Raw genomic sequence first — 15,308 nt, 5'->3', positions numbered from 1 at the left:
AAAACAATGCTTAATCCCAAAGTTCTGTTACATATAGTTAGTTACATCAGCCTTTCTACAAAAAGCTAAACCCGTCTTTCTCTGCCCGGATAATGGTACCACCATTAGATGCGAAATCTCAAGATTATATGTACTTAATCCCAACTTTATGGCTCCAATAGTTCCTGAGATTTGTTTTCGCGGCAGGATGGTGAAATAAACTTGCGCTGCGTAGGGACCTCAAGAATCTTCATGCTTAATCTCAACTTAGCATCTGTTAAAGTATCTGAGATCTCAACGTTCATAAGGACAGACCGACAGAAGGACGGACGGACGTAGCGTATATCGAGACGGGAATGGTTTAATCGACTTTGCTATTGATACTGATCAAGAATATATATACTTTATAGCGTCGAAAAAGCTTCCTTCAACATGTTACACACTTTTCAACAAGTCTAATATACCCTTTTACTTTTTTTTAGTAACAGGTTTGGATTTGCTGGCCGAAAATGTATTCTCAAATTGATTACCAACGTAATGGACATCCGTTAATCGGTACTCTCGACTAGTGAGTTTGACATTCGTACATTTGATAGCTTCGTAGGACTTGAGGGATGCATTTCAACATCCTGTAACCAGCAAAGCCAAAAAATTCGGACATCTCTCTTTGGTTTTGAGTTCAATAGGGCAGAGTTGAGCAATGGAACGGGGACTACTGGTGTCTAGTGGTTGGATGGGAATACAGCCACTGAGTTTGAGAGTTAAGGCCCAAAATCTTGAAGTCCGATATTTACATATTTAATTGAACGAACCAATCTGGAAAGCTACTCTCCCCCGTGGCCAAAGAAATTTGAATTCTCCGTTAGAGATGAAAACAAAGCACACGCGCACCAAATTGTGAAGCGATGCGAGAGCCAAAGGCTAAAAGCAACTATAATAATAAATAATAATGTTTGATTATTTTTACGGCTGATAAAAGTTGTCAAGCACCCTCGCTCGCCTTTATCTCGACTCGTCTCCAGCTCTTTCTCTGATTAATTTGTGTTTTCACCAGAAATAGCGAAAACGAAACTCGAATATTTCGAGAGAGCGAAAGTGAACGACGAGCATGTGTAGCCCAAATGTTGTGACCTGCGTTCCTCGTTCTCTACAATTTCACACATTGCGGGCATGGATGGATGATGTGGGTCAATGTCTTTCTGCCAGATGACAGCCGAGCGAGCAATAATATGCAAAGGCGACAATTACTGAAAGAAAAAGCAGCTGCAAGTGGACGATCTCCGAGAAAAATGAATATATAAATGTGTTTCATTTATGAATATCAGCCCCAAAAATAATTGCGCCATTGCGTCAGCCATTTGAAATGATTGTACGGCGACGAAAATAACCTGGCCATCAGTCCATCGGTACACACAAACACACCAAAAATGGCCAGCGCCGAAAGCACTGGCTTCTAAAATAATTAAAAGAAACCATAAATGCACACAGAATTGTTAATGCGACCATGAAGTGACTTTCGCGAGCGCGATAGGAGCGCAGGGTTCAATGATCTATCGATTCCCGATAGCCCCCACCCAGAAAGAAAAATGCAAAATATGCTTACTTTTTATGAGGAGCTTTTTCAGAACTCGCTCGGTTTTTCATTTTAATAGTATTAAAGTATCGTATTTTATATGTTTTATATCCATATATTTATGCTTTCGGTTTTCATTTCAAGTTTCTTTAGCTTGTACGAAAAATTTCGTGGAGCAGGTTTCTTGGATTTTAGGATTGTGGAAATGGAATTGGAAATGGATGTGTGGATGGATTAAGGGGCATGTGAGAGCGCGAAAGAAGACTTTAGATTTGAGTCTAGCTAAACATAGAAAGCCATTAAAATGTGAATTCCTACTCATGCTCATGCTATGCTATCAATATGTCAACTATCACGCCGGACTCCGGAGTCAGTGATGAGTAATCCTGGAGCGATAACTCAGACATAACAGACGCAAGTGGATGGCTACGCTAATGATGTATATTAACTGGCATACTTTTGCTACGACGTGAAAATGACCATCATCTTGTTAAAAGGAGAGTGAAGGGGTACCTATGCACGTTTAGACTGGCTATGGGACACTGAATCTGAACACTTTTTTGCATTTCAGTTTATTTTGAACTTAACTCCCTACTCGACAACATTGTATAAAAAATGTAACCAATGCGGCTGGTATTACGACTTCTCGGTTTTTTAATTTTCCATTTTGGTTTTCCTTCCACCATATAAAAATAGACCATAGTGGATCTCCAAATAGTTTACATATATAAATATATATAGATACATTTATTTATATTGGTTGGTATTTCCCTGCGGCTTGCCCTCCTCTCAGCTCCCTCCGACTTACTTTTCTCCGCTGGCTTACTCCACTCCCTTCCTCTATTGCTTCTGCTTCTGCTTCTGCTTCTGCTTCTGCTGGCCTCCGTCCGGCTGTCAAATCGAAATCTTCTCTCACTCACTCTTTTATATAAAACCTGCGTGTGTATTTATGTATAAATATACATAAACAGTATCGGTTGTGTAAATATTGCTATACAAAAAATCTTCCAAAAAATGCCTGCGTTGCTTTGCGTTGTTCTTATTTTTGATGTTTGTAGGTTCTTAATATTTTCTCGATTTTTGGTTGGTTTTGTTGCGTGAGCAGTTCTTGTTGCTTACAATATATCTATGTAGGTTGCCAATACATTTTTTGCAACTTTTGTTCAAAGCTGAGGACTGAATTCTTAATTATGGGGCATTTTATAGTTTTGTGTTTTCCTTTTATTTTTATCGTATAAACCAAAAAGTTTTAAATATAATAATGCAGAAATTTATAATTTTTTTTTTTTTTTGTAGTTGGGTAATTATTTGCGTTTTTGACATTTTTAAGCATATGCATTTTACTCGTTCCATTTCCTCTGCTACACACAAAACCGCAAATTTTTCTTGGCCGTTGGTTTTTCCATAAATTTAAATATTAATAATTACTTTTTATGTGTTATTAGTTCTTTTACGGGTTTCTCTTATCGAATTTGTTGCTGTTGTTGAAATTGTTGGTGTGTGTTCTTGTGGTTGATGGGTGTTTGTGTTGATTTATTCTCCTAGTACCCGCATGTAATCAGATAATCTCCAAGTTTCTCTACGACAGAAGCGGCCTGTTGGGGCTGAACGGGATCCTCGTAGATGGAAACGATCACGGCTGCAAGAGGTAACAAGTGCATATAAGGGATGTGTAAGTAAGTCGATTAGAAAAAAAGTATTCGTTAGAAAAACCAACAAAGAAATTGAAGGCCTACAATTAATTTAAAGTTTTGCGTTTATTATTCTGTACTTATATTAGTAGTCAGTACTCCCTACAGCTTGTTTTCTTCGCGCTGCTTAAAAGAAAATAAACATATTAAACATACATCATTGATCAATCCGAAGGGTGGATGCTCATTCGACAGACCGTCGAAACCAATTCCTTACCCATCGTCACAATTTTACACTTTTTAGCAGTCTATCCGGTTGACAATGATCTCGAAAGCAGGGAGAAAGCCGCTGTGAGCAGCGGAAAAATAAGAACTAACCGTTTTATTAACAACAGCAGTATCTCTTCGCCACCTGGAAATTAAGAATAAAGCGATCGTTGAAGAGCGCGTCCGCCAATCCGAGGTGAAAACTGGACGGACGACTGTCCGGCCAACTCAAGAGCAAACGAGAATGGACCCAAACGACAAGCCTCGAGTTGAGTGGCTAATACATTAATCAAATGAGCAGAAGGGTGATGGACACCTAGTTGTTTGTGTAGAATAGATATAAAATAGAAGCGTGGACGTAGGTAGCTCAATGGGAGGTCAATAAACCGTGTTTGTGCCATAAGCCTTCCCAGCCAGATGAGAAGAGCGGAGCAAAAGTGAACACCACTCCGGCGGCACAACAGATTGAGAATTGTGATTGGCAAAATGTCAACTCGATGCAAAAATAAACGTTATGCGAAAACGACAATCTAAAACTTAAAAAGACTTATAAAGCTTTCGACAATTTATGATAATGTAATAAGGAACGTGCTTAAACTTGGTTGGGATTACATACTTTGGCCGGTATAATAAAAAAAAAATCACCCGCAAGAGCGACCACAATTGGTCCATAAATGCGGTTTCACCGACTTAAACTAGCTAGATGCGAATAATAATGACTAATAATAAGTGACAGTTTTTTTTAGCATGACAAACAAAGCAAGGTCTTATCAAACTGAATTTACCCCAGAAGTGGCTATTTAGTGACACATTTTAAACGAATAGGCAACAATGTCAGGCTTCGACGCTCCATCAGGTCTTGACCGCCAAAAGCGGTGGTAATTCTAGTAGCTCGCAAGGTGCACTATTGTGGCAACGACAAGGCAAAACACCCGATCAGCTGATGGGGCCGCCTTTGAGCCAATAGACATACCAGCTTTATCGGCTGCCTGGCACTGCTCACGAGCGAATGGCCAGTTCCAAAGCTGGCCGGCAAGGAGCCGACGAACGTACAAACAAACGAACAGAGCTGAGACATTTGCTCCCTCTGGCCAACATTTCTATTTTTACGCCGCCGCCAATGTGGTTTGTCCTACACACTCACACGCACTGTGCAACATTTACACTTGAAATGGATTATGGCAATAACCTTGAGCTTATGGATGCAGCGGTGGACGGGTGGTGTGGTGGCAGGTTGCCATGTATGTATGTGCTAACGTGCAAATGTGTGTGCAAGAGCGCAACAGTTGCCGCAAAAACTGTACAAATATGGAAGCGCGGCTGGCGCGTCAGCAAACAAACTGGTCGTATATGTAAACAGCCAAAACAGAAAATCAAAAAAAAAATTGGCTGCTGAGAGAGCCAACAATAGTTTTCAAGCATTTTGCCGTCTTGAGATGAACACAATGAATCGACGCTGCTAGGTGATCACAAAAGTGTTGCAGAGCAGAAGCAGCAGCACTCACCGTAAAATCGTAATGACAATACTGCTAATGATAATTTAGCCACTCTCATTTTCTTTGACTTCATGCTAAATGCCACAACTTAAATAGACATATTTTTGTATGTTCCCTACAAACCAATGGAGCGGTAAAACAAGTTCGGTATTGAAAACTTTTGGGAGAGCACCAATAGAACTTTCAAATTCATTTTACGGCTAAACTTATCTGCTAGTGTGTTGGGCTTTGGATTAAATTCTTTTCGCCCGCGATAAGTCTGGGGGAAACGAGTGGCATTAAACATTGAGTTAAATGTCGCCTCCGGTTTGCTTTGGCTTCGCTTATAAAAAGAAACAGTTGATAACGGTTATCGGGGTGGGGCAGACAACGCACCGATAACATCGTGTGGCGACACAACATTGCAGAAACTTTGATGTCTTTTGACTATTTACATAAAATTGCATTTAGATTGTTCTTACGTTTCGTAATTTCTTATATTTGATAAAAGCTAGTGGATATATGAACTGTTTTCGAAATCTATATTTGTCGAAATTATCAAAAGTAATCTTATCGAAATGGGAAACACATTAGAGCATAAAGGAATAGTGAATTGAACCTTTTAAAAGTCCTTATGGTTGCATATTTCCTATTTCATGTTCTTATATTTTCTTCACAAATTTTTTTATATTTTGTCTTATTTTTGTTACATATTTGCTTTGTGTTATTTCTGGGTAAAATGACAATTTGAAACAGCGCTACTAGGGTCAAAATATGGCTTACCTTGTGTTGTCTTCATGCAGTGCACTCCGCTCCGGCCAAGCTTGGCACGCACCACGCGGTCTGTGCCGGAGAGGTAAATGTACCGCTGGCCGGCGAGTGTCACGCCGTTGCTGGTGAGACCATCCTGTTGGTCGAAGCCGCTGATCAGTTTGGAGAGCTCCTCTTTTGTCACCTGCGGGATGAAAAATGACTCGGGTTAACGGACGGCTTTACGTTGATACATGTTTTATAAATGAAATGTGGATTTGGGCACGTTTTGCTCAAGTTAATAATAACAATACAGTTTTTTATCGCTGTTCAAATATTTTTGACGGTCAAATCTATTTAAAGAAACCCAGCAACGACCACTCCCCAAATGAAGTTAACAAAACAGAACTGGAAGTTATTCAGATCACAAAAGCAGAAGCAACTAGGACTATCAGAGCGAGTTAATTTTGCTTAAAAAATCTTCAGACAAATGGTCTGTTACAATACAAAGGGGAGTATAGTATTTTACATTTTTAATGGTCCTCCCAAGAACACAGGCATACAAAGCATTAACTTCTGTTGAATTATCAAACTCATATGTAGCAGACGTCCCACGCAAACAGTGCTACTCACCACCGCGAGCAAATCACCACCACCCATTTGAAAACAGTTGGCAACCTCGATGACTGCCAACTCATTAACAAATGTGGTCCAATCCATTTCGGGGTGGAATAAGAGGGGTGTGGCATTCAATGGATGAGGCAGGGATACGGGATGTGCGACCGTCTTGATTTTTGGTTTTCGAAAACAAGTTTTGCACATTGGAGCGACTTGCACGGGCAGATAGAGGGAGAGAGCACACCGATGTCAATAGCCTTAGCGAAATGCAGAACAAGTTGGCAGCCCAACCCAACGGTAACAGCTGCTTAATGTGGGGTAAAGTGGGAAATTAATTTGAAAATCTCGCACAGTTGATAGTTAGTTATTTACTGCCTGCCAAATGATGACACATCGAATGCGAGTCGAACTAGGCATCGAGAAGTTTCCATTGAGCACAATCAGCGGTGAGGAAGAGAAGGAAAAGTAGAGTGCGGGGCAGAAGAGTCGCGAAAAGCCGGTTTTGCGTAGACAACAACGCCAAAAACTTTAGTGAAATAGCGATAGCGAAAATTTCGTAAGTACCAAAAAACGTTCGCAATCCCTGAAATTCGGGATTTTTAATGAATATCAGTGGTTATGAAATGCATGAGCTGGCAGATAAACGGAATTTTTGTTAAATTCAAAATAAAAATAAAGACCTTTATGATAAGCTATAGTAGATGAGTCCGTTTTCAACTCGCACTCTAAGAACGATCTGACAAGCCCCCACGCAGCTGATCACTTTCAAAAGGAAAAAGTGGACGGTCAGTGATTCATCTGAATGAAAAACCGAACTTAAGTAATGCGAAATAAGGAAAACAAGAAGTAGGGCGATATGGTAAAACGAAAGTGATACGCGTGCAGAAATAGAAGGTATCAAGTGGGCGAGAAGAGAGAGAGAGAGAGAGAGGATGACGTAGGCAGAGGATCAAGACCGAAAAACTGGACAACTGACTCCACCAAAAATATGGTTTCTAAACCGATATGAAAAATCCAGTCGACAGACAAAGCACTAGGGAGTGGCTGGACGAGCCGAGTGGAAACGCACAAGGTAGAGAGCAGGATAAGAGCAAATGGAATCGGAGTCAGAGCCGCAGTTTGAGTTGACAGGAAGTTGCACACGCATACACTGAGGGCGAAAACGTGGCGGGCATACTGAAATGCTCGGAACATTCACATTCAAAGGTAACCGACTCAACTCACTTCGACTCGACTCGATTTCCCTCTCCGCTGATGACGCGTCATTGACTGCTGAAGATATTTTCTGTATTTCTGCTCTTTTTGGAGCGATAAAGAGAACTAATTTTGGTCTGCGGATGAAACGAACAGCAAGAAAAAACTATATTGAGCGCGATAAAGGCTCCCGATAGCGAAGGGGTGGGGCTGCAGACTGCATTATCAGGAACCAGTGTTGCACAGCACCACAAAGTTGGAGCCGGCTGCTGATATCGGATTTCCCTTTTACCTCTTCCCCCTTGCAGCGTTGAAGGTATTGGTGATTACAGCGAACCGATGCTGAGTCTGAGTCACCGATAAACAGAAATATATCAAACCGGTGGGCCAGGTGGTGGTCTATTCCCACTCCTTTTGACTGGGTTTCATGATCCCCTAAAGTGGGGGTGACAGCAGACTGAGAGTGGAAGAACAGAGAGACAGGGAGAGAAAGATAGAGAGAGAGCGAAGCGGAAGAGCGGGCCTGCGCAGGAGCGCCGCTGCAGGGGGTGAAACTCGTGAGGGTGGGAGTTACTCTTTATCAAACGAAAGTAATCATGGCGGCCGAGAGAGGGAAAGGGAGACGACAGCTCGAGAGTCACACCCTTGAACTTGCGAAAATTCATTGTCAACTAGCCGTTTTCCATCCTCTTTCGGTACTTACCTCAAAGCCGTTGGACTGCGCCCAAATGTTACCGTCGTGGCCGGCGATGCACGCCTTGGTCACGCACTGCGAGGCCAGGAGTTGGTTGTCCACATAATCTTGCCAGCTCATTGTGCTTCGTTTGTCGTGGGTGCGGATTACGTTGGATTGATAGACTTTATTTGGATCGCTGTTTTACCGCACGGAGAGACGCACTTTCGTTTCGGGGGTCACACGAAATTGGCAGGGAGACAAAGAAAAACCGCAACGCCGACGATTTTTTTTCTTGGGGTGAATTACTTCCAACTGCAACGAGAGGTGGAGAAAGAGAGAGGTAGACAAAAATTAACATTTATCGTATCGTATTCGCCAATCGTCGTCCCCGTTAAAATAACAAGCCGTTAACTGCTTTTCCTCTAACCGGGTGGTGGCGGCGGCGGCGATTTAGTTCTAGACTAGCAATATGTATATCTAGTATATGCAGTGATAGTGATGCGGATTCATCGCACCAAGCACCGAATTTTCTTTTTCCGAAAAACTCACATATACACACTAAGCACAGCCACACGCACGGGGATGAGACCAAAGCAAGACCAAGACCAAGGAGACCAAGACAGACAGAAACAGAAACCGTACGGTAGTAGCACCACACACACGTCCGACTCGCTGGGAATTCTCGAAGCGTTCGAGGCGGATTTCAAAAATCGAATGAGCGCAATGCAGAATCGTAAACCGATTTTGAATTTGAGAAAACCCACTCAGCAAGAGAGAGAACACTGCAGGGGGCTGCTCTGCTCTGCGCCACGACGAAGCAAGTCAAAGCGCTCAATTTCAAGCCGTGAGTCACCCGCTCACTCACTCACCCACTTCTTTCGAGGGAGAGGAAGGGCGAGAGTGATTGCAACGGTGCGGCTGGAGCATGCGTGCAAACGAGACGGCCGTACGAATCGGGCCGTTATTAATCAGCCGGCTGCCGACAATGCAAATGAGTGAGTGAGAGCAGGCGATGACTCAACGGTTGCTCTCCGACTGAGTGTTATGATTCGCCTCTTTCTTGGCCGGCACTGAGTAACTGTCATAAATTAAAAATAGCCTTTAATTTCAACGCCTATATGTACGCAAATCTCATCTCACGTATCATAATGTGCAACACCGCACCCGCAATATGTGTGATTGCACTGGTTGGTTGACAAAGTAACTGGAATACCGAATACTTATAAACCGACCGGCAGCTCAACTTTTCCCTACTTAATTTTTTTTGCACACTTATACACACACACGCGACGCACAGCCAACGCGGTTGGCCAATTTGCGCGTACATGTGTGGTTTTTTTTTTTTTTTTTGCATTTAGGGCGCGCTCTTAGACGAAAGTCAATATCTAAGTATTTTACCGAATATGTTGGACGTTTGTTTTTTCTGACCACCCAAAGTACAGTAAAACCTAGACAAAATTCGTTTTAGACGAATTCTCAGGAACCCAACGGCACTCACTGTTCACACGCTGCGGTAAAATGTCAGAGTGACCATGGCAGAATATATGAGTTGAGACTAAATGGATATTAACTTCGGTTAATTTCCAAAAACAATCGATTGTTTCTATTGTTGGGCCGATAGCACGAGGTTTGACTTTTTTGGTTTACAAATTAGGTTAAAACTGTTTTACGTTAGATATATGAACATACATATATGATTACCTTGATTTGTAGTGATAAATAAACTGATTGGCTCACAAATATTACACAAAATTTCATGTATAAAATAGCTATTTGGTGTCTATGACTCCTACTGCTACTCTACTTATAGATAAACATTGACTATTTTATATAAGATTTTAATCTCAATTGCAGAAAAACTGCAAAAAAAATCAAACAAAACTATATGAACATAAGATGTTTGTTAATTATTTGTGTGAGTTGTAAACTGAGTTATGCATAAGTCCATATATATTGAATATTTAAAATCGAATTGATATGACAACTTCTAGACTTGCCAAAGATAATGATTATTTGTGGTTTTCAAAAATTCTTCGAGGAATCGACAACAATTTATTATCTTCGCCTCAAACCAGGAGGAAAACATTGATAAGTATTTAATTTAATCGGTTATTGATGACCTTTGTGAAATGGAGCCCTGGACTTTAGGTGGCAACGCCAAAATCACCTAAAATTTAAAAAAAATAATTTAAAATGTGCCACAAAAATTTGTCTGCTAACCAGAAGCACTTGTACGACTTTTTCCCACTTTCGTGTGCTCAAAATCTCGAAAAAACCGCCAGGTTTTCCATGACAGCTGGCGATTTATGACAATCGGACTATCGATAGTCGACGATGTTTTCTTACATCACTAAAACTTTTGCAAGATGGAGCCTCTTTTGCTTGGTTTTAACAAATCAGTAGCAGCACGTGTATAAAAAGTGCCAAATAATTTTCAGAAAATGTTAGTATACTTTTTATATTAAGCGTTCGAAATGTGAAAAGCGTCGAGGCAAATGTGTGCCCTATTGATTCTGAAACGGTTTCTGGCGATCATTGTGTGTTTCAGTGCAGAAAAAGGTTTTAAAAATTCCTGACGGTCAGAATGAGTGAAACGCAAAGAAAAAAAATTACACGCCCGAATGACAGTGCAGAGAGTGGGAGCGAGAAGGAATGAGCGAAAGAGAGCGCAGTGGTTGCTCCAAGAGAGTTTTGTTGTTGGACTTTCCAGCCTCGGTCTTTTCCTTGGAACATCCGAATTGTCGAACATTGTCGAAATACGGTGACGTCTGCCGCCACTTGACAACCTTAACGTTCGCTTGACTCATGACTGGACAATGACGCACCTTGAACGATTCTATCTTTAGTGACTTAGCGCAGTTGTCGGGTGATTTACTACTGTACCACCTCGATTTTCTTCGCTTTAGTAACACACGCCTTGAAAAATTCTCCTCTCGGCCACTTTCCTCCTATAATCGTCAATCATACCATTTCTAACCGGCTGCTACTATTTGCGCACGCCGTTAGGCAACACTGCCTTCGCCGTTACGTGCACATATTGCTTGACCGCTCTCTACCACTGACATTGACACACGCAACACTAGAGTCGTCTCGCTCGCACACGCTCAGGGGCGGTCTCGCCGCTCATCGCTCAAACGGCCGCCTAGCGGTCGTAGCAGTCTCGTTTTTCGAATCATACGTAAAGATACCTCAGCGGAGCTCACCTCGTCTCAACGTAACAGACTGAAAACACTCTCGTTCGGCTTTCGTTTCGACGGGAAAAACAAAACAGGCAGCTCTCGGCTCAAATTCTCTGTTATTCGTTTTAGACAGTTAAGACAGAAATTGATTGAGTGAACCGGGCTACAGCCGTCGAAATTCAGGATATAAGTTTACCTAGTCAATTCTTTATTGTTGATAATGTGAGTGGTTGCCAAGCGCTGCTCGCGATTTTCGGTTCGCCATAACCAACAAATGTGCCTGTTAAATTTTTACCCCACGCCCCGGAGTTTTTCCGTCTTACTAACTCATTTTCGCTCGTTCACAGGGATGACCGAAGTGAAATAGCTCAGGATGGTCCCGCAGGCATGGACCCCGAGGGAGTCATCGAGTCCACCTGGCATGAGGTGTACGACAACTTCGATGACATGAACTTGCGCGAGGAGCTGCTGCGCGGCATCTACGGTTACGGTTTTGAGAAGCCATCGGCCATCCAGCAGCGCGCCATCATTCCCTGTGTCAAGGGTCGTGACGTTATTGCCCAGGCACAGTCGGGTAAGTAAATGATTATTTGTCTCCTAATCCCCCATATTCCCCTCGATCGACAACAAAGAAAAACTTAAGAATGTGTAAGTTCGTTTAAATGAAAAGGTTATGATGACTCAGCAGCTGCGCCTGTATTTGTTGCGAATGCGCTCTTCGGCGCGCTCTCTTTTACTCTATACCGCTCTCTCCCCGATTCTTGGCGTCATCGCGCCTGCGCGCCACTTTTCGCCAGCTGCGTTACGTTTTCGCAACGGCCCTGGCAGAAGATAGTTCCTAGAAAGAAGGTAGGCATTCCGACTGTTTTGCCAAATTCCAGATGCAGTGCGTTTTTAAGGTCGTCTGTGAGAAATGCGACCTACCTACACAGCCGATTCGGGACTAATCCATTTTGCAGGCCCTCCGAAACAATGTTTTGTCCTTCCACACCCGTATTTGGATTCTGCTTGCACCTGCCATTCGCAATCCATTCAGGGGATAAAGGCCAACGTCGGCCCTAAATGCATTTTAATCCTGGTTTTAACAATGAGAGCTACCTGGAAAAGTGATAAAAGGAGGTTTCGTTGTTTTAGTATTTTGACATAACATGTGTGTTTCCATGCGATTTACATTGCACGCAAGCCCAGAGACGAGCCGATCACCTTTTGGGATCAGCCTTTGTCTGTATATTCGAAATTGAAAATTACCATTTTGTCTCTTTATAAATAATGGCTACTTTACGTCTGAACTTAATGTGGTTGCAGTAAGCATAAAAAATGATCTTTCAATATGATTGTTTCTTATAAAATTATATATGTATACATTCAAAATAATTACTATATGAGTGCACATAACCATCCCCTGTTCTTGCAAAATCACTTAATCAGTCCATGTAAACTCCTAACGATATACCACAATGCGAACTAGCCGACCAACAAAGAATTGGCTCAGCGATATGTTATTTCATAACTTTCATCCACATGCTAAAATTACTGCATGCTAACCATTTTTCTTTTTATCTCTTCCGCAGGAACTGGCAAGACTGCCACCTTCTCGATTGCTATCCTACAGCAGATTGACACTTCCATTCGCGAGTGCCAGGCGCTGATCCTTGCCCCAACTCGCGAGTTGGCCACGCAGATCCAACGTGTGGTCATGGCGCTGGGTGAGTACATGAAGGTGCACTCGCACGCCTGCATTGGAGGCACCAACGTGCGCGAGGATGCCCGCATCTTGGAATCCGGCTGCCATGTTGTGGTGGGCACACCCGGTCGCGTCTACGATATGATCAACCGCAAGGTGCTGCGCACCCAATACATTAAACTGTTTGTGCTGGATGAAGCCGATGAGATGTTGTCTCGCGGTTTTAAGGACCAGATTCAGGACGTCTTCAAGATGCTGCCCCCAGATGTGCAGGTTATCCTGCTGTCTGCCACCATGCCACCGGACGTACTCGAAGTGAGCCGTTGCTTCATGCGCGAGCCTGTCAGCATCCTGGTTAAAAAGGAAGAACTGACTCTCGAGGGTATCAAGCAGTTCTACGTGAACGTTAAGCAGGAGAACTGGAAGCTGGGCACCCTGTGCGATTTGTACGATACGCTGTCCATTACCCAGTCGGTTATCTTCTGCAACACTCGTCGCAAGGTAAATTTCTTTACATTCCAATTTATGTTTCAATTTACTGTTTGCCCAATGTATTATGTATATTATATATGTATTATGTGTAAAACATGCAGTGTACTCCTGTTAATTTGTATCTATAAACCAATTTCGTTTAATTTCTCCAGGTGGATCAGTTGACCCAGGAAATGTCGAGCCATAACTTCACCGTTTCGGCTATGCACGGCGACATGGAGCAGCGTGATCGAGAGGTCATCATGAAACAATTCCGTTCGGGCTCTTCTCGTGTCCTGATTACTACTGATTTACTGGCGCGTGGTATTGACGTGCAGCAGGTCTCGTTGGTCATTAACTATGATCTGCCATCGAACCGCGAGAACTACATTCATAGGTGAGTTGTCTCCTCACCAAGTCTACCGTAAAATTCTTTGTTATAAACATATTTAATAAACCTTTACTCTATTGCAGAATTGGTCGCGGTGGTCGTTTCGGTCGCAAAGGTGTTGCGATCAATTTTATTACGGATGACGATCGACGAATCCTTAAGGACATTGAACAATTCTACCACACAACAATTGAGGAAATGCCTGCTAATATTGCCGATTTGATTTAAATTTTTTCTGCTGAGACGCAAAACAACTAAGAAAAAATTTTAAATAAAAAGTGAGTGAGCAAAACAGCAACCAAGACCCGCGAAATCGATAACCGAGCGCAAATATAAATTATTCAAAGATCAGTAAAGAATTGAAGTCAAGTTAAATATTTATTCAACCATTAATTCAAGAAAACTGCCGACCATTTAACGACTAGGACTACACGCGGACAGAGCACCAACATCTTTAGCAGCGGCACAGCAGCATCACCATCAGCAGCGGGCGCGGAAGCAGCAACATCTAGCACCGCAGAAGCTTACAAATTCTCGCCGAAAAGCCGAGCATCCTCTGTATCCATTTAGTTCTTCTCTGTGTACCATCAAATTTAAACTGCGTCGTCAACCAGCAACAACAAATATATACAAATATATACACAACAAACAATTTGCATCTATCTAAAGAAAGTAATATTTAAACAAGGTAACAAGATACCACTTGCTGCAAGGAGCAAACAACTAAACGCAAAGCCTCAATATCAGAACATCGTTTTGCCGCATCTTTGTTTTAGCTTTTTCTAGAACTATTGATAAAAATATATTAAAAACAAAACAAAATTCATATGTACACATTATTTTTAAATATACCACTCCTGAGAAACAGCTAACGATGGAAGATTTTACGCAAAACAGAAAGCTTAACGCACACATCTGATTTATAGGTGTCTAGATATATGAGTAAATATTTTTTGGAGGCGTTGCGTCGATATGGTATAAATGATTTTGAAGTTTTCAAAACCACTTTTAAAAAGGGCACACCCGTTTTTGATTAAGTTGTCCTTATTAAATTGTCTCTATCTCAGGATCTGTAAGAGCTACCCATTTTGTGATACCGTCGTGGTTGTTTATAAATTTTAATTTGCAATCGGGCCAAATTGTCTAATGAAGGTGCAAGGTTATTAACTCATTTCTCGTTATGTTGGTTAAATTCTCTCAACTTTAGTTTAGACGTATAATTTGAAGAATTAGTAAGTATTATATTGTTAGGAAGATCATTGAAGCATAAAGATTCGATGGATTTATTTTAATTGCATATACATATAGGGCAGTGTTCCGACTATAAAACATTTATTTAAATATAAATGTCTACTCCCGCTACATGCGCCGCCTGTTGCGGTAATGCCACCTCTTATTTTCGAATAAAAATAAATAGTTT

The 15,308-nt window shown here is 41.9% G+C and overlaps 2 protein-coding genes across 7 annotated transcripts; one reads left to right on the top strand and one right to left on the bottom strand.

Moving 5' to 3' along the window:
- Positions 1-1,578: 1,578 nt before the first annotated feature.
- LOC108113429 (profilin) lies at positions 1,579-9,733 on the bottom strand. Of its 3 annotated transcripts, none has more exons than XM_017223991.2 (4): positions 9,662-9,733; positions 8,191-8,475; positions 5,709-5,880; positions 1,579-3,191 (listed from the first exon to the last, which is right to left on the bottom strand). In XM_017223991.2, the coding sequence occupies exons 2-4, from the start codon at positions 8,299-8,301 to the stop codon at positions 3,094-3,096; spliced, it is 381 nt and encodes a 126-aa protein (XP_017079480.1). In that variant the 5' UTR covers positions 8,302-8,475; positions 9,662-9,733; the 3' UTR covers positions 1,579-3,093. The 3 variants fall into 3 exon arrangements, with proteins under 3 accessions (XP_017079480.1, XP_017079479.1, XP_017079478.1); XM_017223990.2 differs by having other exon boundaries at positions 9,562-9,667; XM_017223989.2 differs by lacking the exon at positions 9,662-9,733 and adding an exon at positions 8,713-8,880.
- Positions 9,734-10,501: 768 nt separating this feature from the next.
- LOC108113425 (eukaryotic initiation factor 4A) lies at positions 10,502-14,710 on the top strand. Of its 4 annotated transcripts, none has more exons than XR_001772710.2 (6): positions 10,502-10,606; positions 11,690-11,916; positions 12,914-13,527; positions 13,671-13,894; positions 13,972-14,166; positions 14,314-14,710. XR_001772710.2 is itself a non-coding variant. In XM_017223983.2 (5 exons), coding segments are annotated over exons 1-5 (1,212 nt in total). In that variant the 5' UTR covers positions 10,502-10,604; the 3' UTR covers positions 14,117-14,710. The 4 variants fall into 4 exon arrangements, 1 of the variants encoding a protein (XP_017079472.1); XR_001772708.2 differs by having other exon boundaries at positions 14,288-14,710; XR_001772709.2 differs by lacking the exon at positions 10,502-10,606 and adding an exon at positions 11,353-11,564 and having other exon boundaries at positions 14,288-14,710.
- Positions 14,711-15,308: the final 598 nt, after the last annotated feature.

This window comes from Drosophila eugracilis, unplaced genomic scaffold, assembly GCF_018153835.1.
Source record: "Drosophila eugracilis isolate 14026-0451.02 unplaced genomic scaffold, ASM1815383v1 contig_1828, whole genome shotgun sequence".
Lineage (NCBI taxonomy): Eukaryota > Metazoa > Arthropoda > Insecta > Diptera > Drosophilidae > Drosophila > Drosophila eugracilis.
Note: the sequence above shows the minus strand (reverse complement) of the source record. Positions and strands in the feature narration are given on the sequence as shown.